The following is a 10,030-nucleotide window of genomic DNA, read 5'->3' as shown; positions in this document are numbered from 1 at the left end:
TGTTTTCATTTCGTATCATCGCTTAACGTTATCCAGATGAGCTGAAATATCCAGATGACAAAATCAAAATATATTGTCTGGCTGGAGTGAATTGAGTTTTGAGGAAAATAAATGAAAATGTGCATAATTGGTTTGTTTTTTGTCTTACAAATTCTGCGAAGATGATTGAGAGTACTTTGTCGCTTGTGGACGTCGTCGGTATACCAAATACAAACAGCAGCTGAATACAATTGCAAACATCTGCATAAAATTTAAAACAACATTAACTACATGTATATATAAAATGTGGTATTGAGTGAGTGTTTACCTGAAGCAATGCAACAACTAGTGCAAAAAGGGCTACTGTGATCAAATTCTTGTTTAATAATTGAATGAAAACAGTTTTGCATGCAGTTCCGGTTGCTTCCTCTAGAGTACATGTCTCATCATCGATGCTTCGCTGGCAACAAGATCCGGGTATTACGTTAGATGGTAAAATACCATTCCAGTCATTCTTGCTGAATACGCCGCAGCAGTTTAGCTATGCAAACATTTTTTTTTGTTAATCGATTAAATTTATTTAGAATTTTGAACAAAAATATCACGGTTGACTCTTTTACTTCAGTTTGGAGAAAATGCCAAGAAGCAAAGTAGACCGGATTCTCACTGGAATTTCGAAGGGTATCGAAGAGTCTTTTTTCAACAACATCCTCCAAATCACTTCGTTTTATAAAAGCCGCAATCACAACGCAGATTTCAATGAAAACAATTACAATCATAATACTGGAATACTGTACAAATTCGAAAACAAGTTAATTTGAAGAATCGACTCTTGGCTTCATTACACTCACTGCCAATAGAACGGTTGTATTCTCTTTGATTGCACCATAGCAGCCCAAAAATGCGATCAGAAAAACGCCAAAGCCAAGAACGGTCATCGCTACCGCATATGGCGTGAAATCTTCATTTGAAAATGATGGTACATTTATGAAACTATTTCAAAATGATGATGTCACTTACCAAAGAATTCATCAAATTCGTCGAATTTCTCGCGAATAATAAAACCGGTGGCGATCATTCCAATACCAAGTATCTATATCATTTGAGAAATTTTTAAATATTACCAAAGATTGAGCTAAATGTCTGGATGTTGCTGTTAGAATTTGTAAAACTTACAGCGAATAATGCATTCGAAAAAAATACAACGTATTTTATAAAAATGATCCCAATCTTCATTTTTTCACCGTTGAATTAAAAAAAATCAATTTTATTGAATATTTTCAAAGACTGTACGAAAAACGTCGACTTTGATCAATCCGAATATTAATTTTTTTCTATATAATATCGTACTTTGATCGGCTTCTTGTATTTACTGAAACAATTTCAATGACAGAAATAATTGTTTGTACTCAAACAATGGCGCCTAATTGGAATAGTTTGCATTAGTTTTACTTTGTCAAATTTGGTAGAAAATTCAATTATTTTGTGACTTTTTCTTGAAGTTAATCATTTCATATTATTTTTCTTTGATTTCATCACCTTCATTTCGAATCAATTTATTAAAGTGTTAGCTTGTCATCGATTTTAAATTTAAACATTGAATCATTAGAGAAAAAAAAAGATCGTCCATGAAAAGTTCATATTTTTATTATCAAATTTCTGGAAATGCATCGTGATTTATTACATTAATATAAGTTTATTGATATTGGTCAATTTGGTGAAATGAATACTTCTTATCTACAGTATAAAATGGACATTGAGATTGCAACTCTTCAATTTTCATTCAAAAAAATGTCAATTGTTCAAAACAATAATCGAGAGATAAATCGTTCGTACTATGTCGGTCATATAATCACAACACCGCACCGACACAAAGGAAAATAAACAAAAAAAGATAAAAAAACAAACAAATAAAAATAAATTCAGTGTAAAATTTTACAATTGGTTTATATTTAGTGTGCGCCTACACTCATTAAGTTGACGAGAGATTAGAACTTATACGTAGATAAAGTGTATTAATAATTTCAAAAAACAAAACTGAGTCATTTATCGAAGCCAAGCTGATTCATTGATGGGATTATAAGAATATATGATTGCATTCTTTGTTCAATTTTTATTTATATCTATATATATAAAATATAGTTTATCTCGAAATATGATTGTAGTTTCGAGATGAATCGAAATTTATTCATCTGTTAAATAAATAAATCAAAATCGGTAACTCTACTGATCTTAAAACACATTTGAATTTTTCTTTTCAAATTCTCATGTTGAAATGTTGTGTGCTTGTTTAGTAGGAATAAGAACGAGTACCTCGTCGGTACACCGAGTACAAACAACAAGAGAATATAATTGCGAGCACCTGCAAAAAGATGTGAATCATTTAAAGCTGTGTGTTATTGTATTGTCATATTTCGAACATACCTGAACCAAAGCAGCGACAATTGCAAAAATAGCCACGGTGTACATATTGTTGTTCAAATAATCCAGAAAAGCTGTTTTACAGCCGGGATATTTGACATCCTGTATTCTGCATGTCTTGTCATCGATGCCTTTGTGGCAACATGATCCTGGCATTATGGTAGGGTCTGAGTCTATAACACCACTCCAGTCATTCATGCTAGAGACACCGCAACAGTGTAGCTACATACAAATATTTTTTTGAAGTTTATTTATGAATTTTGTAAATATTTTTCGTTCAGTGCTATGAACCTTACCTCATTTTGAAGCAAATCCCAAGATTTCAAGAGTTTCGAGTTGTCTTTTGATTTTTTAAGTGTATCAAGGAGACGCTTGTCGACAATTTGTTCTAAATCGCCTTTTTTCGATAAAGCAGCAACAACAATACCAATTTGGAACAGAACAATCATAATCATAATAAGCGAATACTGTATAAGAGAAACCAATACCAAAGTTATTTAGTCATCATACAAACGATACATATTGCGATCAGTTTGTTTTTGCTGCAAAGATTACACTCACCAAAAATAGCATGCATGTATTCTCTTTAATAGCTCCGCAACAACCGAAAAATGCGATAAGAAACACAACAAAACCAACGACAATCAATAAAATTGGGTATGGCGTGAGGTCGTATTCTACGAATAAAATTGCAAATTAGTTAAAATCACACGTCAGTTATCTTAAAATTAATGCGCAGTATACCGATGAAATCATGATAGTCGATAAATTTTGTGCGAACTATAAAACCAGTTACAACCATTCCAATGCCAATTATCTGCAATATGGGAATTATTTTTGTAAAAAGTAAAACACAAAATGACCTCAAATAAAATTTGTGAACACTTACGGCAAATAAGAAATTGAAAAAGAACACAACATATTTTGTAAAAGTTACTCCCAGATCCATTTTGCTGGCTTGAAAATCTGGAATTTTTTTTTAAAATTCGGAAAAAATTGTCAATTTCTATAAATTGTACGAAAATTATTGAAGTAAATCGAAATATTTCAACACTAACTATTGGTTACCCACCAATTACCACTTGTTTGAATGATTTATATAAGTTTTTGTTGAATAAATGTTCTGAATCGTTGCCTAAAATGTCAAGCTATTTGACTTATTCACTTGTTGATGATTGAATTTAGTCTGAACGCATTCGGTTTCGTGAGCTATACTTTTTTACTCGGTTTTTTATCTGTATCTGACTCATGCCACTCAGACATGAGAATTAATATGCGAAATAACGACTGATTTCTGTATGTATATGTGAGTTTTTTTCTTCGAAGTAAAAATAAGACTAGTAGAACAGACGAATTGATGTATTGTGAATTGAGTCATCGGCAAGCGTATTGAAATGTAAATATGATTAACGCAAACATTTATCTACCGGTAAACACAGAGCCGCAACGAAACCTTTTATTTCCCAGCAAACATTTTTAACTGCTCAAATGTTGCTCTCGAGCATTGATTGTGTCAAGCTATAGTCTCCCACTTGTTACTCAATTTTGTAGCGATTATCGCCACTTTTCACTTGAATAAGACCGGATAGGACAGCGTACAAAGAATAGTATATTTGGTTTTAATGCGTTGCTTGGGAATGAACATAATGTGACTCCAAATACGACTAATTCTCGTTTTTCTTTTTAATTAAATAATCACATGATTCTGTCACAAATTAACTATCAGTCATTTATTTATGTATTGTTCTTCTATTTTTATTTCTATTACAAATTTGACAGTTTATGGTGAAAAAAAAAATGAACTTAATTGACAGGTTTTCACTAAAGAGATTTTTTTTCGCTAATTTTACTCTGAAAGTCGAAATTTTACATGGGATATTTTCTGCGTTCAGTACAATGATTATTAGAGGCATTGGTCATTCATTGTGAAAGTGTTTGTTTGTTTAATGACGATTCCATCTTCTTGGTAACATTTCATCGCGTCTGTACACTGAATATAAGCAGCAAGGGCAAATTATGGCTAACAACTACGAAATAAGAAAGATAATTCAAATTAAAGCCTTTTCTGCATACAAAACAAAATATAGCACTAAAAATATACCTGAACAACAGCAACGACAATAGCAACACCAATTACCGTCACTATATTACTGTTCAAAAAGTCGATGATAGCTGCTTTACAACCAGTTTTCGAAGCGGTATTCACGGTGCATGTAGTATCGTTTGCCGCCTTTTGGCAACATGAACCGGGTAGTTCAACTTTTGGCAACACATTTTTCCAGTCTTCTGGCCCAACAATCCCACAACATTTCAACTAAACCAATTAAATTTTTTTTTGTCAAACTCTTTATTATTATCATCGTCAAACCAAATAGACAAAATTAAATTCCATACCTCTGTTTGAAGTAAATGCCAAGATTCATAGTACGCCACACTCGAATCCGTATGGTTTGCAATGGAATTTATGGTGAATTTTAGACGCTTGTCAACGATTTCTTCCAATGCATCTTTTTTTGCGTTTGCAGCAACAACGAAACCGATTTCGACACCGACGATTATAATCAAAATAATTGCGTACTGAAAACCAAAAATAACATTGATTATCAACAGCAGATAAGGCGTATATTGTTTGTTTGTTGTGAATACACTTACGAGACAAAGCATACATGAATTTTCCTTGATAGCACCGCAACAACCCAAATACGCAATAAAGAATACAACACAACCGACGCCAATCAAAAGAATCGGATATGGCGACAAATCGTATTCTGAAAATTATTCATTAATTATTGTTGTAAAATCAGTATTTTATTCGTTTAAAAAATCAGTTATTTACCAATGAAATCATGATAGTTCACCAGTTTGGTACGAATAATCACACCAATCACTACCATTGCGACGCCAAGTACCTAAGAAAATTCAACATCAATGTAAAACATGTTGAATAATTTAAGAAAATTGTAAGAAACTTACCGCAAACAGTAAATTAAAAAAGAATAGCATATATTTCGCAAGGCTTGGTCCCGGGTCCATTTTGGTCTATAAAAAATAAACTTAAACTTGAAATAAAGATTTTTCTCCGTTTTAAATAAATGAACAAAGAAAGACCGAACTAAATGTACGCGTGCACCGTTTAGTACATGTGATCGAAGAGAATTTAGCGTGGTCACTTCGGTCGTTCAACGTTCATTTGATTGAACATCAAATTCGAGATCAGAGCAACCAATTTAATCGTAAAAACTGTTATTGTTTTTTGTTTACCTTTTTTGATAATTTTTTTTTTTAATCACACAGTTAAATTCAATGACGATATAATCGAATAATTACTTTACTTGTTGACGCTACAATTCAGTCTGACAGCTGTTTTCTTATACCTTTTTTTCGTTGATATCGGCAGTCTTAATACAGACGAGAATATTGAAAGCCTAAATCACAGACATTCAACTATATGAGCATAGTCGGTTGTGAGCACAAACACACAAGTGTATCAGTACAAATGATTCGAGCCGTACCTTGCACCTTTCGTGTGTGTTTAAACGACAACAAAGCCAACGATAAACTTGCAACAATCGATTGAGAGATGCCGCTATCAGCGCACATCTACATTAACTGAATGATATGCATTCGGAATGGAAACAATAAGAATTAATAACGTATACGAACTACGTTTTCTTTCACAAGAGCAAAAATATATTTATTTCACTCTATAGAGTGGAAAAAGGAAAAACAGAAAACGAGATATCTATATATTGCGTACATGCAAATACATGCAATTGCAGTTTATATGAAGAATTTGTTTGTTTGACCAATGACTAAGAGCGCTATTATTGTCTACAGGTTCAGATAATAAAATCAAGTTGTCCATCACATGGTAAAAAATTTATGGAATTTTTTTTTTTGCAAAATGATTTGACATTTCGCTTGTGACCGAAGCAATTGGGCATTTGATTATAATAATCATTATTTTTTACCGCCGGCATAAATCAGAGAGATTTTGCTTACATGACAATTCGCTCATACGAAGCAATCTACTTTTTTCACATTTGAATGAAGATTTCACTATCTATACGAATGAGGTTTTGTTTATTTTCTCAACAGATGATTTTCTTTGCAAACAAAACAATTTTGTTTGCGACCTTAAAAACTTAATTTCTTTTTGTAAAACTTCAATAGGCTTTTGCGATAGCATTTGGCATTTTTGTTTACATTTTTACCTCAAACAACGCTATCAATCTAGACAGATCACACCTTATTTGAATGAGCGATACATTTAGCGATGATGCATCAAATTAAAAAAGAGATTCTGGAAATTAGATAAGAAGTTCCAATTAGAAGATTTTATTAAAAGAACACTTTTGATGCAAAATAAAACAAACAAACTGTCAGCGAATTGATAAAAGTTCGGAGAACAAAGAGAAAGGTGGAATTTCAAATTGCATCATTTATTAATATTAAAAATGTTTACATTTTTTTTCCTGATTTCACTGATTTCCTATGATCATTTGGACTCGACCGCCGCTATTTATGTACTTCAAATACTTAGCCGATATGGTTAGTAGAAAATGTCAATTATTTTTTTAAGGTAAAACACTTTCATCAGAACTCCGTTCAATCTTCGTTTATCTTTTTACGGAAAACTGAGAACAAGCAGCATGAGAATATGATGCCCAGCACCTGATATAAAACGTTATAAAGAAATGTTAGTCAAATGGTATTGGCTGAAGAAAAATTGAAACATACTTGAAATACGCTAATTCCAACCAAAATTGCGACTACATATTCGATTTTTCTGTTTATGAAATCGATCAATGCTTGTTTACATCCGATTTCGAATGCATCTGATTCGATGCACGTACTTTGATTGTTGATATCCTTGTGGCAACACGATGATGGTAAGTAAATTGGATTACCTATGATTTTCCAATCATATGGACTGTTGATACCACAGCATTCAAACTGCAATAAATAATATTGATTCTCTTTCTATTCACCAAAATTGCACAAAACGTGACAAAATTCTTACTTCGGTTTGCAATACATCCCATTGTCGCTGATACGCAACATCGTCCTTACTACGTTTGAGTGTTTCGTTTAGGCTGTTTTCCAAGAGTTCATCCAATACGCCCTTCTTCTCATATGCATAAACTCCAATTCCAACTTCAACTACAACAATCGTCATCAATGCGATCGCAAACTGAACAAGAAATACTATGAAATGGCGGAAGAAATTCATATAAGTGAATCACTTACACTTAAGAGCATGTACTTGTTCTCGATGATTGCACCGCAACAACCAAGAGATGCGATAAGGAATAGAGCACAGCCAACAACAATCAACACAATTGGAAATGATGGCGAAACATCCACTGTAATTTTAAATATATTTTAGAATCAGTTTTTTTTTTTGACTACGAATAAATTACCCATAAATGCTTCATACGAAAGTATTTCCGTTTTAATTATGATTCCAATGCCAGCCATTGCTATGCCGATCAACTGGAAAGAAGATTTAATATTGGTTGATTGTAGTTTTTTTAATTAAATAACTTTGATGTCAATTAAACTTACCGAGAATAGAAAGTTGAAAGTAAATACAACATATTTGGCGAAACTCAATCCAACGTCAACCATTTTGATTTGCTTCTTCAAACAGACGAATTTTTGATCCAAACCGTTTTAATTTGCTGAACAAACTAAGAGATCGAATACTTACACACTGCGCAGAGTCTATGCGGTTTGGATACGAATACTTGAATAGATTTCGAAAACAGTGCACATCCTCAATATATAATAAGTGTTTGATAAAGTATATCTACACATATAATGTCTTTTAATCTGGTCGATTGCAAATATAAGTGCACCATTACATTGTGAAACCTTTGTATGTCGATTTTGGATTTCAAATCAAAATCAAAACTTAGATCAAATTATTTGAGATGTTCGAATCAATGATTTGTCAAATATTTTGTTGATTTGATTGGGTTCGAAAAAAAAAGTCGCGTGAAATAAAAATGTACACCGCACTTTTTCTTTGAATGCGATTCTATATATATAGAACGCATTCATTTATCTAATAACCCTGAATGTGTAGGTTTGGAATACGACGATAATTTTGATGAAACAATATGACCATTGCGTACCATTTCCCATTATCGCATTTGATAACGTTCTCTTGTATTAAACTAATTAAATGACATTTTGTATATGCATACCAGTAAAACAACTACACACAATAATGAATGAAAACGAACATATTGTTGCAAAACCACTTGAAGCACTCAAAAAGACCAGAAAAAACCACATGCGGATTTTGTCTTTGGGCCACTCAGTGCTCGTCATATATTTTGTATGGAAAACTTAATTGAAGTTTTTCTGTGAAAGTTGGTGTATCACTTGTGCTCACATACAGATGTATAAACAATTGTTGTATTGGTCGGTGTTTCCGTGTGGCGAAAGTCAGTTTTGTTCAACGAATAATTGTAATGTGTTTGTTCTATATTTAATCCGCAATCAAAGCGTAGATAGCGGTCTGCACACATGCATATCTTTGGTTTAAGAATAGACATGATATTGCTCGAAATATCACGGAAATTTCTTTTTTAAATCCAAATTTTTCATACAAATTCCACTACGGGTACTGAGCATCCCAAAATTAAGGAAGATTGACCAAAGGTTAACGTTTCACTAAAGACAATAAATTTACACTTTATATACCAATAAGTGACTATGGTAATAACTGTTGTGTTGTATTTAGTTAACAGGTAAATTCAAGAAATTTCCTTTGCAAAAATGTCATTCAGTATCAATTATTGTATTATTGATAGACATATCTGGCTCCAGTACTAGCGGTTCAAAATTTGCAATGACTTAGACGGTTGCTTGGATCAGCTTGCGTGGAATTCAAAATTGGCAGTGGCAATTTCACGCAAACATTCACAGAATATTCATCCAAATTTGGCATTAAATGATTTATGGTTATGCGACAAAGTTTCTGGTGAATAGGGACTTTCCATTCTTGAGAGAATTAAATCGATTCATTCAAATGGCAAGTGCAGCTGGACTTATTGAGAAATGACACTCCGATGAACATATTCAAGTCTTTTACAAACACTCAGACATTTCATACAAAGACGTAAAAATTGATCACTTTCATGGAATTTTTCTTATGTGTTGCATACCACTTGTGATGTCGATTTTTGTATTTATATCCGAGCACGTGATCTAATCAGTGACCGGTTCGCGCATATTTCTATGCCTGATAGCTATGCTAAGCATAGCGGAGACGTAAGCCGCAACGCACCCGTCGCCATTCGATTCGAGCTATATTGTATGTGCACGGTCGTCTGCATAAACGAACATGTGTATTGTTCATATAGAGTGAACGGCGATGCGTCGGTTGCGTTTGCGGCTATGCTTGGCATATCTATGCTACCTAGCGTATTTAGGCAAGCATGGAAATATGCGCGAACCGGTCACTGGATCTAATTTTGGATTTTACTTGAAATGTTCATTAAGTCAGAAAGGAAATTTTTACTTGGAAATAATGCGACAAAGATTTTATTTTGCTTTTAAATGAAATTATAACTACATTATCAATATTTATCATACACAATTATTATAATTGGGAGTA

General features: G+C 32.8%; 3 protein-coding genes across 3 annotated transcripts; all 3 read right to left on the bottom strand.

The window, feature by feature from the left end:
- Positions 1–81: 81 nt before the first annotated feature.
- LOC116343379 (23 kDa integral membrane protein-like) lies at positions 82–1,066 on the bottom strand. Its single transcript, XM_031771403.1, has 5 exons — positions 1,000–1,066; positions 831–940; positions 600–770; positions 308–520; positions 82–240 (listed from the first exon to the last, which is right to left on the bottom strand). The coding sequence occupies exons 1-5, from the start codon at positions 1,055–1,057 to the stop codon at positions 145–147; spliced, it is 648 nt and encodes a 215-aa protein (XP_031627263.1). The 5' UTR covers positions 1,058–1,066; the 3' UTR covers positions 82–144.
- Positions 1,067–1,655: 589 nt separating this feature from the next.
- LOC116343455 lies at positions 1,656–5,870 on the bottom strand. The gene is made up of 13 exons (XM_031771505.1): positions 5,662–5,870; positions 5,374–5,439; positions 5,237–5,309; positions 5,053–5,168; positions 4,795–4,977; positions 4,502–4,714; positions 3,473–3,548; positions 3,290–3,366; positions 3,145–3,217; positions 2,962–3,077; positions 2,697–2,867; positions 2,404–2,622; positions 1,656–2,341 (listed from the first exon to the last, which is right to left on the bottom strand). The coding sequence occupies exons 2-13, from the start codon at positions 5,431–5,433 to the stop codon at positions 2,270–2,272; spliced, it is 1,449 nt and encodes a 482-aa protein (XP_031627365.1). The 5' UTR covers positions 5,434–5,439; positions 5,662–5,870; the 3' UTR covers positions 1,656–2,269.
- Positions 5,871–6,823: 953 nt separating this feature from the next.
- Positions 6,824–8,243, bottom strand: LOC116343285 (23 kDa integral membrane protein-like). Its single transcript, XM_031771272.1, has 6 exons — positions 7,969–8,243; positions 7,824–7,896; positions 7,651–7,766; positions 7,424–7,594; positions 7,141–7,356; positions 6,824–7,074 (listed from the first exon to the last, which is right to left on the bottom strand). Exons 1-6 carry the CDS (start codon positions 8,029–8,031, stop codon positions 7,009–7,011), a joined length of 705 nt encoding a protein of 234 aa, XP_031627132.1. The 5' UTR covers positions 8,032–8,243; the 3' UTR covers positions 6,824–7,008.
- Between the last annotated feature and the right edge of the window lie 1,787 nt (positions 8,244–10,030).

Source organism: Contarinia nasturtii, unplaced genomic scaffold, assembly GCF_009176525.2.
Source record: "Contarinia nasturtii isolate CC-2019 unplaced genomic scaffold, AAFC_CNas_1.1 Cnas_scaffold_993, whole genome shotgun sequence".
In the NCBI taxonomy this organism is placed as follows: Eukaryota; Metazoa; Arthropoda; class Insecta; order Diptera; family Cecidomyiidae; genus Contarinia; species Contarinia nasturtii.
Note: the sequence above shows the minus strand (reverse complement) of the source record. Positions and strands in the feature narration are given on the sequence as shown.

What these genes read in the sequence shown, in the direction of transcription:
- LOC116343379 (XM_031771403.1), bottom strand. Translation starts at nt 1,057, where the DNA reads ATGATCGCCACCGGTTTTATTATTCGCGAGAAATTCGACGAATTTGAT. An exon ending in CGAATTTGATGAATTCTTTG is followed by an intron (nt 941 to 999) that starts GTAAGTGACATC and finishes TTTCAAATGAAG; the next exon opens with ATTTCACGCCATATGCGGTA. An exon ending in GGCATTTTCTCCAAACTGAA is followed by an intron (nt 521 to 599) that starts GTAAAAGAGTCA and finishes ATGTTTGCATAG; the next exon opens with CTAAACTGCTGCGGCGTATT.
- LOC116343455 (XM_031771505.1), bottom strand. Translation starts at nt 5,433, where the DNA reads ATGGACCCGGGACCAAGCCTTGCGAAATATATGCTATTCTTTTTTAAT. An exon ending in GAACTATCATGATTTCATTG is followed by an intron (nt 5,169 to 5,236) that starts GTAAATAACTGA and finishes AATAATTTTCAG; the next exon opens with AATACGATTTGTCGCCATAT. An exon ending in GGGATTTGCTTCAAAATGAG is followed by an intron (nt 2,623 to 2,696) that starts GTAAGGTTCATA and finishes ATTTGTATGTAG; the next exon opens with CTACACTGTTGCGGTGTCTC.
- LOC116343285 (XM_031771272.1), bottom strand. Translation starts at nt 8,031, where the DNA reads ATGGTTGACGTTGGATTGAGTTTCGCCAAATATGTTGTATTTACTTTC. An exon ending in CTTTCAACTTTCTATTCTCG is followed by an intron (nt 7,897 to 7,968) that starts GTAAGTTTAATT and finishes TCTTCTTTCCAG; the next exon opens with TTGATCGGCATAGCAATGGC. An exon ending in TTCGTATGAAGCATTTATGG is followed by an intron (nt 7,767 to 7,823) that starts GTAATTTATTCG and finishes TTAAAATTACAG; the next exon opens with TGGATGTTTCGCCATCATTT.